Source organism: Candoia aspera, chromosome 4 (genome assembly GCF_035149785.1).
Source record: "Candoia aspera isolate rCanAsp1 chromosome 4, rCanAsp1.hap2, whole genome shotgun sequence".
In the NCBI taxonomy this organism is placed as follows: Eukaryota; Metazoa; Chordata; class Lepidosauria; order Squamata; family Boidae; genus Candoia; species Candoia aspera.
In genome coordinates, this window is record NC_086156.1 from 48,525,631 (window position 1) to 48,542,700 (window position 17,070).

Genomic DNA, 17,070 nt, shown 5'->3' on the forward strand with positions numbered 1-17,070 from the left:
TCTATGGAATACCATAAGTTAATGGCCTACGTGTCAAAGAGCAATCTTACAGCAGTATTTCCAGGAAAGATTGGAACTTCTGCAGAACAGTGTCTGCAAGATTCCATCATGACACCTATGAGGATACATTACTTTCTCAATTGTCATTCCCCAAAGTGGAGTATTTAAGACTGGCTTACAACAGTTTCCAATAATATTTTCAGGATCTAAAAAATAGGGAAATAATTGTATGGTCTCATTTGATATTAAGCCAATTGATAATGAGATGAGCAGGGACCTCAATGTTCAAAAATGTCTAAACAGCATAGAATTGCTGGAATTCTAAGAGTCCTACCAGGGCAAATGTGTAGTGGTGTATGGTTAAGGTACTGGCCTAGAAAGCAGGAGACTGTGAGTTCTAGGCCTCCCTTAGGCATAAAAGCCGGCTGGGTGACTTTGGACCAGTCATTCTCAGCCCAACTCACCTCCCAGGGTTGTTGGGGAAAATAAGAGGTAGAAGTATTAAGTATGTTTGCTGCCTTGGGTGATATAGATATACAAAGAGACAGAGACAGACAGACAGAGAGAGAGGAGGAGGTGGGATAAAAATATAATAATAAGCACATCTTATTTTTTGGGATGACATGTTGTGACTTTATATTGGGTTAGATCTATTGAATTGTGGTTCAACAAAGTGGCTCTTGGTCCTTCTATATTCTGTGTGCATTACAACAATTAGATCCATTTTCTATCTACTTTATATATTTTTTGTCTCTGTTAGACTACTGTTTTCTTTACCTTACACCAACATTCCATCTTTTTACTGTTTCTAGTCCCTCACCAAGATATCACTGTGAAAAATGGAATTAATTTAGGACAGCCTTTCTCAACCTTTTGGCCCTGGAGGAACCCTTAAAATATTTTTTAGGCCTTGAGGATCCCCTGCACATTCAGGCTCAAATATAGGCCAGAAGTCACAAAATTATTATATTCATTTCATATGTAAGGTAAAGGTAAAGGTTTCCCTTGACGTAAAGTCCAGTCGAATCCGACTCTAGGGGGCGGTGCTCATCTCCGTTTCTAAGCCGTTAGAGCCGGCGTTGTCCGCAGACACTTCCAGGTCATGTGGCCAGCATGACGACACGGAACGCCGTTACCTTCCCGCCGAAGCGGTACCTATTGATCTACTCACATTTGCATGTTTTCGAACTGCTAGGTGAGCAGGAGCTGGGACTAGCAATGGGAGCTCACCCCGCCACGCGGTTTCGAACCGCCGACCTTCCGATCGACAGCTCAGCGGTTTAACCCGCAGCGCCACCGCGTCCCGGTTATTTCATATGTAGGCCTGTATATATTCATTAACAGTGTTCTTAAACTAAAAATAAAGAATGACACATACCTTTTTAATGTGAAGTTGCCCAAATTTGAAATAATTTTTAAAATAAATTGTGATCTCCCAGGGAACCCCTAGTGACCTCTCATGGAACCCTATGTTTCCACGGAACCCTGGTTGAGAAACCCTGGTCTAGGAGCTGTATGTATGTAAGTATGTATGTGTATACACACACACACACACACACACTTACATTCAGGACCAGAAATATTGGAACAAGGATAACTGTTTTGGCATTTGGCCTCTGTACACCACCACATTGAAGCTGAAAAGAAACATACCTAGATGGGAGTGAAGTCAGGACTTTCAGCTGTCATTCAAGGAGTTTGACAAAAGTGGGGCACTAACCATTCAGGAAGTACAGCCAGTGACATACACACACACCCTTATTCCTTCTCCTAAAGAGATATTATGAACTCACTTGTGCACAGTCAAGAAGAAAGGTCTCTGATGAGGAGGGGGCATCTGCATGTTGATACACAAGTTTTCACTGGTACATGCTCTTTGAAACATACCAACAGAAAGAGAAACTTGAAGTACATAAATCTTAAGAAGGAAGTGGGTAAGGTACCTTCTCCAGGTGATGTAAGCCATCCAGTCATTGAGAGTCAAGTGACATACAAATTTAATAAATTACTATCATTATATTATCATTTTTTGACACCTGAAGTTTGATTTTGCATAGAAATTTATGTCCACTGTGGAGGTGACTGTCTAAATTGTGGAATGCTAGAATATCTTTGCATGTAAAATATAATTGGAAGGGTTCAGATATCTTTAGACAGCCACAATAAGTGATTGCTTATTAGATTTATTTGTGTTTGTGCATATTACTATGAATTCTTGCAACCAGTGAATGTATAGAAGCATTCACATTGGATTCCTAAAATTGGGGTCTGTGGCAAAAGACTACAGTGAACAGGCAACCAGTAGAAGTTGTTGCATAAAAATGTTGTCTGCCCATGACCACAAAAACATTCCCCATGCCTGATTTAGAGATTGCTACAAGGTTTGCCATGTGTTTCTTCATCCAGCACATTCAGTCTTGTTCATAAAACTGTCTGTGATTTAGCAGGACAAAGAACTCCAGTGATTGCCTATACGGGCTTCCCTACCTTAAATATTTTACACACATACATAAATTATTAGGATGTATGTAGGGGAAAATGGATACATGGGAGAAGAGTTTAGAAAGGATCCCATCATTTCAGTATGAGAAATAAAACAATGGATTTTTAAAAAAAATATGCAACACATAATTAATGACATTTTCAGGCCCCAAGTGAGATAAACACACTGAAGAATGGACTAGATATATTCATGGAAGGCAAATTCATCAATCACTATTTATGACAATGAGTATATAGAGCCTCCTTTATAAGAGGTACGCTGTTGAATCATGGTTACTACCTTTATGACTTCACTGTGGATTTCCTAGACAGATCCAAGAGTGTTCTGTGAAAGGTTAGATAGCTCTACAGTCTGCCCAGTGGGATTTTTTTTAAAAGTAATGCATGGCTGAGATACAAAATCAAACTCTATCTATTGCAAGAGAATACCAGCCAGTTTGCTTTCAATTACTTCAACTATAGCCTTTGAAACACCCAGGATGTAAACACATTTGTAAAAGGAGACTGCCAGTCTCAGATTATTTTGTTGTGAACGTTACAGCAGTTAAACTATTCCATCAGTTTACAGTATACCATAAATGTTTATACAAGTTCTGAATGATAAAATATTTTCACATAAGTATTCCAGCTTGGAAAGAATGATGCACTGTCAAAGTTCATGAGACTTCTGAGTAGCAATCCTGTATTGCAAGATCAAACAAAAACCACTGCAGATCATCTGGAAAGTTGCAGGGGATAGTAGGTTAAACAAATTACTGTTCCATGATAAATATAACAAGGAAGGTATCATTATATATTTTAAAACTTGTGTTTAGTGTGGTGGGAAACATTAAAAACGGATAAGTTTATAAGCCAACTATACTGACCTGTCTGTAAGTTCCTTCTAACAAGGTGTCCAGATGTTGAAGTGGAGCTGGGGTTTTATCTTTAAACCGTGCCAACAAACGTCGTTCAATAGCTCTAAACTGGATGGCTCTTTCAGCTAATAGCTGCTCATACTTTGCAGCATTCAAACGCAACTATAATTAAGAAAGTTTTACAGAAAAAGAGTTAATGGTATTCTAGAACACAAAATACATGATGCTACATTTTGGAAGCTTTACTGCATAAGTCCATATATTGCTTTTACATGCTACGCTACCCATTATGAAAGCTTAAAATTGTACACTCATCATGAAATCTATTAACAAGCTAAATGAATGCCAGTTATTACCAAAACTGAAAATAATTTCTGAGCCCAACAGAATACAGTACATGATAATGTTATTATGGTTTTCATAACAGTAGCAGCTTATGAGGTACTATTCCAGTTTTACTTATATAATCATCACATTTGAAAACATTTAAAGTATTCTGCAGTGTCATTACAAAGGGGAAAGCTAAATTTTAAAACTCACTATATAAAATTATATACTTATTTTTTCCAAAGTAAGCAAGAGTACTTGGGACTTACTCCTAAGGAAGTATTTAATATTAGAATTGTTTTCTATAATTACTTTGCCATTTAGCAATCCAACAAGGCATTTTATACAATATTTTGGTATACATTCTTGCTCTCAAAGATCATTAAAATAGGAAAGGCAAAACAAGCAGCAAATTCTTAGAAAACCAGAGTATTCTTTATAATCAGTATGAAATAACCTAATAATTTTTTTTTAATCCATTCGTGTCAGATTCCCAGAGACTGCCTGGACAAGTCCCTGCAGTTTTCTTGGCACAGTTTTTCAGAAGTGGTTTGCCATTGACTTCTTTCTAGGGCTGGGAGAGCGTGACTGGCCCAAGGTCACCCAGCTGGCTTTGTGCCTAAGGTGGGACTGGAACTCACGGTCTCCCAGTTTCTAGCCTAGGGCCTTAACCACTACACCAAACTGGCTCTCTAAAAAATAAGAACTCATTATAACAACTGAAGAAACCATAAACACTGACAGAGTTATAAGCCATATATATTTATGAGCATACCTCAAAATGGTGATCAATTATGTCAAAATAGTCTTGTAATGGGATTGGGCCAGAAAAAGTACATACAAAGTCTTTGCAATTTTGCCTCCCAAAGTGTTGCTCAAGACGAAGAGTGAGTTCTTTTGTAATTAGCCAAATGTCTTCCAACTGTTCACTTTGAATTCTGTAACGCTCTTCAAAATAAAAATAAAAGCAAAAATTATTTGCCCTTCAGCTATAGGTGGTATAATTCTTCAAAGTAATGTTTTATTGATGCAACAAATATATTGAGTATCATAATTTTTGTTTTTACCTACACAACCCTTTTCTCACAACAGCTTCTCATTTCACTGGAATTCTAATTTATGACCATTTTGACACATTAATTTATTAATAATAATTTATTCAATTCACAGCAGTAATTAAAAATGTATTAAAACTTTAAACAAACTTTAAAGAAATAATGGGCTATTGAACTCCATAGTGTGCTGGGTAAAAAGTATTAAAATATATTGAATAAGAAGTTTATAGTCAATATGCACGGATCCTGCCAGGTCTGAGAGGGGTAAAGTCTTCTTCTTCCTAGCATTTTCCCGCTATTGCGGGATCTGCTTTTTGGAACCTGAAACACCACTTTGCCCGATAGTCTGTATCCTCAGGGCGCAGACCCTCAATTTGCATGTCCTTATTGATGGTGTCTTGCCATCTCTGTTTTGGTTGCCCACATGGCCGCTGGCCATTGATTTTAAGATTTTAAACTATTTTGGTGACAGTGGAAGTTTCCACTCTAAGGATATGTCCATACCAACAAAGCCAGCTTTCTCTCATCTTCTCTGTAATTAATGACACGCCTAGTTGTTGTCGGATGGCATCATTTGTGATGTGATTGAGCAGGGAGATGTCCGATATCCAACAGAGCATACTCATTTCCATAACGTGGAGGCGGCTCTCTACACACTTTGTTGCTGCCCAACACTCAGTTCTATACAGTGCCACAGGGTGAACGATCGTCTTATAGATCTTAGATTTGAGATGGGTTGGTATTTGTTTGTCACAGAGCACACTGGTGAGTTCTCACCAGTGCAACCAGGCTGCATTCACCGTCGCTCACACATCACCGCTGATGCCACTGTCACCCTGGAGATGGGAGCCAAGGTACCGAAAGATATCCACCTTCTTTAAGTGGTGAGGGGGTAAAGTACAGGGTGCAAATGTCTTGATCTCTTGCAGTGGCACTACCACTGCCAACAACTTGGCATTTCCTTAAGCTGGAAGTGTTTTAAAGCTCAGATAAGGTTCTGTAGTCCAGCTCTAGAGACAACACTAACGATCTGCATTACCACAGGAAAGAGGTGGAACGAAGTCTCCATACAGATTATAATAACAGCTAGAGGAATACTGTATGTTTCAGTTTTATACATTAATAATTTTTACTTTTTATTATTTTAAAAATAATAATTTTTATTCAATATTTTTATTATTCAATATTTTTATTATTCAATATTCAAATTTAGTCACCACCCATCTCACTCAAAGAGCAACTCTGGGTGGTTTACAATAAAACAAGAATAAATAATTGTTAAAATACAACAATATTCTTAAATAAAAATATAGTCCTTTTCAAATATAAGCAAATATAAGGTAAAAAGTTTGTGTCATGATAAAAACATCAGTCCTTAAAATAATTCACATAAAATAATTCACTTTCTTACATTACATTAGAGGTCACAGCTTTAGTCAGAATTTGTCAGCCTTACCAGGTAGACCAGACAGGAAACATGACCAGATGAGCTAATTCTACTTTATTGTAAGGCTACATTAACAGAATCTTGCAAGTCTGAAAGTACAATTCTCCTCCTGTCTCCTTTACATCCTGAGAAATTAGGGAGGCCTCTTGCCCCGCCCACTATCCAGCAACAGACTATGCTATCTCTTATGTGGCCATTCCTAAGCAGCATCTCTGGGGCCAGTCTCTCAAGGTCATTCCCACACACCATTACAAAATTACACCTTCCTTCTTTGTTCAACCACTTATTACTCAGCATTGCTGACTGTTTGTTCCAAATACCCCACAATTATCTTACTTCGTTCAAAAGTTTCTCTCACTATAGTGGGCTGAAAAAGCACACCCCACTGACCACTTAATGCAAAGCAGACAAAATATAATTAGAGACAACCATGTGTTTTTATTTATAATTTATGACTGAGAAGCAAAGTACCTAAACTGGATCAGGTCCATAATGCATACAGAGAATAATCTAACCAGTATACTACCTTCTGAGATCCCAATAATTCTCTTAAGCTGTTATTAGCAAGTTGTCATTAAACTATATGTTCCCAAAAGATGAAAGATATTCTCTATACATTCAGGTATAGAGTATGGCTATAGGAAGTCAGCAGTAGGAGATTCTTTGCATGTAGAAAAAAAAACTTAATGTGGAATCTGGAATTTCCCAGGACTTTCTACTGCTGTTTACTACTGTCATTCTTCTGCAAAGGAAAGTTAAAAACATGCAAATGATAAAATTAAACATTTTGCTCTTCTTGCTGTTACTGTTTACTGTGTTGTTACAGCCTAGTATCTCTAGAAGTTAATTTTAAACACTGATTTAAAACTTAGATTTTGTGGTGGATTTCAGCGGTGCCGCTGGTTCTCAGGAAGGAGGGAGCACATTCCAAGGAGGTGATAGCGGAAAGAGGAGGCACAGTCCGGGAAGGGAGGTGGGAAAATGAAGAGGTTCAGAATGGCCCCACCCTAGAGCTCTTCCAGCTTATTTCCCCTTAGGTTAGGAAGAGTAGCTTTAGTCTGGCAAGATTCTGTCTGTATGGCGTTAGCAAATAAAGAGCTGAAGTTTGAATGGATTCTTTGTTGTTCTTGTGCTGGGCCTGACAGATTCCTGATTCAGATTCAGATATATGCCTTATGCTATACTAGAAAAAGTTTTATAATTACTGTGTGGGGTTTACACATCATTCCTTAATGAAAATAGGCCATAGAAAGAACTAGCCATAAATGATTTCACTATTAAAGAAATGCTATATTCACTCAATACGTTTGAAAGCACAGCTGTGAAGAAAAATAAGAGTGAATGAAAATTAAATATAAAGGCTTTTTTTTAATGTTCTGCTTGTTACACCCTTCGCAAAGTCAGAAAAAAAAAAACTTACTAAACAATTTCATAAGATCAGTATTCTAAGATTGTACAACATTTCTACTGGCATAATTCCCAGAAAGTGTGACAATGACAAATTCTTTTTTGAACATACAAGGAAAATATGCAAGTTTTATTTAAAAACATGTCCTTTACAGATGAGAAACCCATCTGTTAATGATAACATGCAATCTTAATTTTGTTATTTCTAAAAATAATTCTGGCATAATGACTGGACATTTTAAAAATAATTTTTGAAGTACCCATTATCTAAATTAAAAATGAAGCAAACTAAGGGTACTAACAAGAAAATGTTAGAGAAAGTTCAGTTTTAATAGTAGCAGCATAACTACTGATCCATTTCATCTATTTCATAAGATTACAAAGTTAAAATAAACTTTATAAAATATATAAAATATATACATGAAAGCTCTTTTTTGTACACTTCTGCTAAAATGAATACAAAAAATTGTTATTAGTACTCTTATTCTACCATTTTAATTATAAAACTTTTCCTCAAATTTCTTTCAGTGCTAATTCGATAAACTACAAGAATTATGCTCAGTTTGGGAATAATTAAGAATCTAATGATGGTCAATACTTCAACAAACTTCCATATATTCCTATTATTAGGACTTAAAAACATTCCTTTATCAGTTATTCTAATAAAGCACAGTACGATATCTTTTTATTATGTTTTATAGCTTAGATTAGGGATCCCTAACTTTTAGAGGTTGTATGCTTTTACAAAATGGATGTCTAGGGATTGTTCATCCAGAAAATAGTTACAACTAAGTGCAAGACAAAAGTAGGAACTGAGCCCTCAATTTACTTATTTATTGCCACATTTGTAGGTTGCCCACTCAGAATGACTCTGGACAGTATACAGAGTAAAAAACATAAAAATTCAGTATTTTATTATAAATCTACTTACTAGATTTATAAGGCCGCACAACTGAAACAATGTCAATCTAGGCGGCATAGACTATACACAAAATATAAATATGAATATGAGATAAAGAATATAGAATATAAAATGGCGACCAAGCACATAGAAAAAGTCCACTCAACTGGTTCCAAATGCCTGGGGGAAAGCCAGATCTTGACAGATTTCCTAAAGGTGAGCAGAGTTGAGGCCTGTCATATATCAGAGGGAAGATCATTCTAAAGAACAGAGGCAATACCCAAAAAGACATGTTTCCTAGGTCCCATAGGTGATAAAATTTGAAAGAGGGAACCTGGAGCATGCCCTTCTTATAGGAGCAAGTGGGGCAAGGAGATGTTCTTGAGAGACAGCAGTCCCACAAATAACCTGATCCTATGCCATGTTTGACTGTAAAGGTGATAACCAGCACCTTGAATTGCATCTGGAAGCCTACTGGGAGCCAGTGCAGCTCGTGAAGTAGCAGTGTTACATGAGTAAAATAAGCTGCAGCTGTAACTACCTGCACCTCTGCACTCTGAACCAACTGAAGTTTCCAGATAGTCTTCAAGCGCAACCTTATGTAGAGCATGTTGCAATAATCCAACCAGGAATTAATCAAAACTATTTTTTAAAAAAGAGGAAAAGATGGCCAAACAGAGAGACAAAATTCACAACAACAGCAAAAACCACCCTACCATGGGCCTACTCCATACCTTAGCCCAACATCTGGGGAAAGAACCAGGTCTTTAAAGCTTATCAAAAAGAGAGCAGGATCAGAGGTGTTCAAATCTCTGGGGGATGCTGTTCCAAAGGGCAGGTGCTACAACAGAGAAGACAAACCTTCTGGGTCCCATCAAATAATATTACTTAATAGTTGAGACCCAAAGCATGCCAATTGTCACATGTTATAGCAGGAGCAGACATCACAGGAGAACGATGGTCCCTCAAGTAACAAAGTCCTATGCTATAAAAGGCTTTATGGTGAAAACCAGCAAGTCTACTGGCAACCAGTGTAGCTCACTCAGCAGAGGTATTGCATGTGCATATCTTGGTATGCCCATAATTGCACAGGTTGCCATGTTCTGGATCAACTGAAGCTTCCGAGTGGTCTTCAAGGGCAGCCCCATGTAGAGCTCATTGCTGTAATTTAGCTGAGATGTGACTAAAGCATGAGTGACCTTGATCCAGGAATAGATGCAATTGGCATACCAGATAGATTTGTACGAAGGCCTTCCTGGCCACAGCTGCCACTTACTCTTAAAGCAAGAGCTACAAGTCCAGAAAAAAACCCACATTGTGCACATGTCCATCTGGAGAAGTATGACCCATTCAGAATTCAGGATGGAAAATCTCCAGGAATGGGAACACCATGAACACAGAGCTACTTGGTATTGTCAGGGTTGACCTTGAGCTTGTTCTTTTGCATCCAGAATCTCACAGCCTCCAGGCGCTAGGACAAGACTTTGACAGATCCACAGCATCACTTGGTCAACCAAGGGTCAAGATATACAACTGAGTATCACTGATGTATTTATGATACTAGATCCCATGTTGACAGGTAACCTTACTCCGTGGCCTCATGTAGATGAGGAGCGAGGGTGTCAAGCCATTTGGTAATCCACAGACCAGGGGTTTAGTGTCCAAGATCTTCCCCCAGTCCAACACCAACTGGAACTGACTAGAGTGGAAAGAGGAAAACTATTGTAACACCTTGCCTCCTACTCCCCTCCCTTGTAGTCCATCCAGAAGGGTATCATGTTTGATGGTATCAACAGCTGCTGAGAGATCAAGAAGAACCAGAACAGACTACCTCTGTTCTGGCTCAACCAAAGCTCATCAACAAGTACAACCAAAGCAGTCCCCATACTATGCCAAGGCCTGAATTCCTGTTGAAAAGGATCTAGATAATCCACTTCATTCATGTTCCTCTGCAGCTGCAACCCAACCACCTTCTCAACAACCTTCCCTAAAAAGGGAAGGTTGGAGACTGGACAGAAATTGTCCAGAATTGTTGGATCCAGCAATGGCGTCTTGAGAGGAGGTGCATACCACCCCATTCAAGGCAGGTGGAATCACATCCTTTCAGAGATGAATTCAACACCACAAAGACCCAACTATGTGTCACCTTCCTGGAGGCCTTACCAACCAGAAAAGACATGGATCTAACAAATAAATATTTAGCTTAACAGAGCTGAGTACCTCATCCATTTCATCAGGAGTTACAGGATCAAACACTTCCCAGGTAACAGGACTGTGCTCAGCTACCTCAACTGAACTTGCCCAGTCAGAATCCAGCTCTGAAGAAATCTGACTTTATCTGCTAGGTACCTAGAATATTCCTTACAGCAGCCCTGCATGTATTTATTCCATAGGTCCCTCCATTCCTAACAGGGAGTGAGCCACTTTAAAAAGAGCTGCAGGGTGGCTATCAGCAGAATAAGGGTGGAAAAATAAGAACGTTGTGCAACTTTATCACCGCAATATAATCTCTAATATGGATAATAGTATATACTCTCTCTCTCTCTCTCTCTACACACACACACACACACAATATCCAATAATATATCCAATATAATCTCCTACTCATATTCAGTCAAACACAATCTTCATCTTTCTCCAGCAGTGCTGTAGGTGTTTCTTCTGTTGCTTCATCTGCTGGAACTACTCAGAAAACTAAGGAACCATCCAGGAGAGAAACAGACTGCATAGGAGCAATCCGATCTAAGGCCTATGTGCCCACTCATACCAGGCAGAAATTACAGCATCAGTCAAACTGCCCAACAGATCCTCAGGAAAAAAGCAAGTTCCCTCTGAAATCCATTCAGATGCATTAAGTTGCATGGGACACACTGAACTATTAGGTTCTACCTCCCTGTTGGGGGGGAAGGCAACACCAGAAAGCAAAAAAAAAAAAAAAACCACCCCAGAGAGTGATCTGACAATGACAAAGAACTGATGGCAATGTTTTTACCTTCAGATATGTCACAACTGCTTTGATACATAAACTAGTTCCAGCATACAACCACCTGTGTGAGTTGGGCCTTTGGTCATCTGGGATAGTTCCATGGTTGCTATAGTGGCCATGAATTCCTGAACTACATCAGATCAATGCCACACAAATGTAAGCTGAAGTCTCTCAGAGCTATTTAATACCACAAAGCACAATATGGGGAATGAAAGAGTGCAATCCAAGATAAAACCAGAATTTTATCCACATTTCTGATTCCAGACCTTCAAAATGCAAACAGAATGAGGAATGCACATACATATTGAAATGCATATATTTCTAGTTCTAAAATATTTGTTATGAGAGGAAAAAAAGCACAAAAACATTTTTAAATGCTTTTAAAGTGAGTATCTTAGGAATACCTACATGATCTATATTGGGATATATCCTATATATATATACAGGGAAAATATCTTTCTCCTCTTTCCACACACACTGCCACCAACAGGGGAGCGTTGAAGTGCCGCTGTGGTCATAAGTGCGGGAGGGCTGTGAAGTGCCCAAATAGTGATCACATAACTGGGGGGGGGGGGGAGTGCTACAATGGTCATGATTTCAGGCACAGGTCATAAGCCCATTTTCTCAGCGCTGTCGTAATTTCAAATGGTCACTCAACAAATGGTCGTTAAGCAAGGACTACCTGTATATTACACATTACTGAGAAATTATGTTCTATATTATTTTTTCGTTTTGTTTAGTCACTTTCTATTGGTGGAGTCCCCGATGCCTCCCATGCCAAAATGGCCTCAATCTTAGCTGGATCCATTTCAATACCTTTGTCTGAAATTCTATAACCCAAATAGTCAATTTGAGATTTATGAAAAGCACATTTAGGCAATTTAGCGTACAATTCAGCTTTTCTCAGTTTGCTGAGCACTTGTCTGACCAGCTTTACATGGTCTTCCATTGTTTCAGTATAGATTAATACATCATCCAAATATACTAACACACCTTTGAATAAATGGTCATGCAAGACCTCATTAATCAATTGCATAAAAACCCCAGGTGCTCCCGCCAACCCAAAAGGTAACACTTTATATTGAAAAGAGCCTAGGGGACAATTGAAAGCAGTTTTCCATTCATCCCCCTCCCTAATGCGAATGCGGAAATATGCCTCCCTCAGATCCAACTTAGAGAATATTTTCCCCTTTGACAGGTGTGATAACATATCCTTGATTAATGGGACTGGATATTTATTTAATATTGAAACTGCATTCAGCCCACGGAAATCCATACATAGTCTCAAAGTTCCATCTTTCTTTGGTCTGAATAGGACAGGCGCACCCACTGGGGAATTTGCTGGTTCTATAAAACCCCTAGCCAGTTTTTTATCCACAAATTCCCTTAGCGTTTCCAGCTCTTTCTGGGTCATAGCATAAATTTTTGGCTTAGGCAACTTTGCATTAGGGATAAAGTCTATGGCACAGTCAGTCTTTCGGTGTGGCGGTAGCTGATCTGCTTCCTTTTCACCAAATACATCCGCAAAGTCCTGGTATTGCTCCGGCAACCCTTCTAACAGATCGGTAGGGCGGTGCGGAGCGGCCGCTGCCGCCCTCCCCACATCCCCGCTGTCCAATTCATCCCCCTCCGGTGCTTTATAAAATCCATCTGCAAAAGTTACAGTCCTGTGCACCCAGTTTATATGCGGGTTCTGTTGAACAAACCAAGGCATCCCCAAAACGACAAACGGACCCCCCACAGGCGCCACCACAAAAGGCAGCTTTTCCCAGTGACTTCCCATTTGCAATGCCACCATCCCTGTGGAGTGAGTTGCCGGCTCTCCCCCCGCCGTAGACCCATCCAATTGGGTAAAGATCATGGGGCGTTTCAACGGAAACATGGGAAGCTCCAAGGCAGCCACCACGTCCGGGTGCATTAAACACTGTGAACACCCTGAATCCATCATCGCCCACAGTTCCACAGTTCGTGTGCGGGACCCCAATTTCACCTTCACTGTCAACGTAGGGAAATTTCCACTCACCGAAGCGTGATCGCGCCCCTCCTCTACCACCTGCCCCGTGGCGCCTCTTAGGGCAGGTGGCTGGCGTTTCCCGCCGGCTGAGACGGCTTGAGGTCCCCTTCGTCCTCATAGAAAGGAATGCTCTCCGGCTCTGTTTCAGCCATCACTGCCTTCATCTTCCTGTGCACAGAGGGGGATTTTCCTGACGGCTTTGCCAGGCGCTCTTTGGTCTTCTTCTGCGGGCACGTCGCTGCTCGGTGTCCCTCTTTCCCACATCACAGGCATTGCCCTTTTGCATACCGGCTCTCTCTTTCCTCCTGCCCGGCCATCCGTCCCGCCCTGCCAGTGGTCCTGGGTGCCTTGCCCATCTTTGTCATGGCCATCTGCTTCGGGCCCCTCCTGGTCTGTGCGAACTTAGCCTGGGCTTGCTCGACATTCGCCGCCAGCTGTATCCAGTCATATAGCGTGCCTGGGTCTGCCCTTCCTAACGCCCATCTCAGTAACTCAGGTCTCAGTCCATCTTTGAACATTTCTATTAGAGTAGTGTGCGACCAATTGTCCACTTTCGCCGCTAGGGCTTGGAATTCGAGGGCATAATCAGCCATGGACTTAGACCCCTGGAATAGCTCCCGCAGGGCCACCTTTGCTTTCTCCTTTGCTAACGGATCAGCAAAGTGCATTTTTAGCGCCCATAGAAAGTCTCTGAAATCATCCAACTCCAGGGCATCCATCTCGGCTAATTGGACAAACCAGTCAGCTGCCCTTCCCTCCAGTTGGGTAGCTACAGCGTTTATCTTTGCCCTTTCCGAAGGAAACAGCCTCCCAAACTCCTCCATATAGCTTTTTGCATTAGTCAGGAAGAATGACAGTTTTGTAGGATTCCCATCAAATTTGACAGTGAAATCCCTATACCTGGCTCTTTGTGGGCTGCCCTTCCTCTCTTTCCGCCTGACTCTCCGCCTGGGCTCTGGAGACCTCCTCTCTCGAGGGGGAGGGGGACTCACAACTCCGACTTTGGGACTTTTCTTCCGATCCCTGCTTCGTCCCCTCCCTGCATTTTCCGCCCGCCGCGGGGGCGATGGGGACGCCCGCCTGGGACTGCGCGGTGGTGATCCCCCCCAGTACCTCCTCCGGTCTTTCCTCCTCACGCTCTGGGGGGAGGAGGGAGAAACAGATGGGGATGACCGTCTGTAGCGATATTCCCTTCTTCCTCTGTCCTGGCTGCCCCTCGCAAATGACATTCTTTCCATCATGTCTTCCAAAGACTTTACTCTGGCTTCTAGCCTCTGCGATTTCCCACTGGCCTCGGAGCCATCCGAATCACTCCTCTCCATTATGGCCACATCTGGGGACAGCGGATACCTTGCCTTCACAGGTGCCTGGGGCGCTCCAGACAGGGCTCCCTCATCCTTTCTGACCACCTTGGATTTTACCGCTTTCGCCGTGGCTGAGCTGGCGTCCGAGGCTTCTGACAGTTCCTCCGATTCAGGGGTGAGGGTCCTTTCCCTTCTTTGCCTCATGGAATCTGTCTCCCCCACGCTGGAATCCTCACTCTCTCCCGAGCGGGAAGTAGGTTCAGTCATCACTAACTTTATTTCCTCACAGTAGCACTGGAAGGAGGTTAGTGGTAAGGGTTTTATGATTCTCAGCTTTATGTAATGATTGCCTATTCTGACATACTCAGCCTCACAAGCAGGTTCTTAATAAAAACTGATTTATTGAAAGAATAGTATGCAAATACGAAGAAAGCTGAGAATGAGCAAAAGCGCGCCAAATACAAACTAAAAACCCTCACTTCAAAACCAGCCCCGCCCTTCCTCCCTCCTAGCAACCACCCCCTCCCAGGTGTTAGCAACCGTTACCCACATCGGCCTGAGAAAGTAACCTTGAACAGAGTCACTAACCCAAACATACATTCCACAGTTGCAGTAAGAAGATTACAGCCTGGCACGGCTGGAAATTTCCAACCCGCAAACACGGGTTAGAAAAGTGACATGCGAAATGTTACAATGTATACAGAACATTGAAACGATGAACATGACATTTGCCCTGTCAGTGTTGGTGGGGGTGACGGGGGTTTTCTCCTTGGTAGTTCCTTGATTAGGATATTGCTTTCTGCTTGATTGTTTGTCTAGTGCAGGGTTTTTCAACTAGGATTCTGTGGAACCCTAGGGTTCCACAAGAGGTCACGTCTTTCCCCAGCCCCACGTGGCTCCCCAGCCCACCACCCCAGCAAGCAAGCCAGCAAGCATTCCTTCACTCCCCAGCAAGCATTCATTTGCCCAGCGCATTCTCTGCCAGTTCACTACACCAACCTTTCGCCTTTTAGGCCCAGCGCCTCGCTGCCTTTGCTCTCTCCTTTTCAGACCCAGCTTCTCTGGCAAACATTTCCTATGCATGGCTAAAGCTGTGCCCTCTTCTCAAGCCTTCCCCTCCTCATTTCCAAAGCTTGAGAAGGAGTACAGCTTTAGCCACATGTAGAAAATGTTTGCCGGAGAAGAGATAGGTGGGTGGGAAGAGTTTATTAATCAAATATATATGGCTGCCCATCTCACAAGAGTGATTCTGAGCACTGTACAAAAATGCAATAAAACTATACACACACAATCTTTATATGATAATTAAAAAACATTAAAAATATAAAAACAGAAGTAAAACAGAACATTACAGGCAAAGGGATGTTAATAATGGAGCCACCTTACTAGACCACCCGTCCCCTGGGGTCTCCAGGCCTGCTGGCATAACTAGGTCTTGAGGGACCTTTGAAAGCTCAGGAGTGATGAAAGCTCATCTCTGGGGTGAAAGGTTCCACAGTGTGGACACCACAGCAGAAAAGGCCTGCCACCTAGGGCCTGCCAAGTGAAGCTCCCTAGATGATGGAACTTGTAATATACCCCTCTAGTGAGATGGGCAGATGAAATCGGGGAGAGGCCATGCCATGAAAGGCTTTAAAGGTGAACCCCAGCACCTTGGATTGGATGAGGAAACAGACTGGTAACCAGTGCAGCCTGCAGAGCAGAGGGGTAACGTGTTTTCTACCAGAAACACACCTAACTGCTCATGCTGCCACATTCTGCACCAGCTGAAGTTTCCAGATATTTCATGTAGAACACACTGCAACAGTCCAATTGGGAGGTGACCAGGGCATGAGTGATCATGAGTAAGGCCCTTTGGTCCAAGAGGTTGGAGACAATTGCTTACCTTACTGAGGCTTGGGGCTGAGAGGAGCCAAGCCCGGAATGGCTTGGATTTGGGTGGGTCCTCGGCTAACAACTGGTAAAATTCACTTAATGAAAGCAAGGGAAATTGCCGGGATTGCTGTTGCTAAGCGAAGTGGTCAGTGACATCTTGCTTAACAACTGCATTGCTTAGCAACATAAACTGCTGTGCCGATTGTGGTCATTAAGCAAGGACTATCTGTATTTTTTAGAAAATTCATATTTGGCAAAAATTTAAAGCAGTATGGGGACTTACTCCCAGATAAGTGTGAACAGAATTACAGCTCATGGGTTATATGGTGGAGCAGAATCTAAATCACAGACTGCAAACATTAGACTATATGTCTACCAGATATACTGTGGGAAAG

The 17,070-nt window shown here is 41.5% G+C and overlaps 1 protein-coding gene across 1 annotated transcript in view; it reads right to left on the minus strand.

The window, feature by feature from the left end:
- Positions 1-17,070, minus strand: part of BBS9 (Bardet-Biedl syndrome 9) — a 210,010-nt gene that overhangs the window by 146,355 nt on the left and 46,585 nt on the right. Inside the window, exons 17-18 of the mRNA XM_063304050.1 lie at positions 4,462-4,634; positions 3,369-3,521 (exon numbers count right to left, since the gene is read on the minus strand). Coding sequence (XP_063160120.1) covers positions 3,369-3,521; positions 4,462-4,634 — 326 coding nt within the window. The remainder of the gene's footprint in view (positions 1-3,368; positions 3,522-4,461; positions 4,635-17,070) is intronic.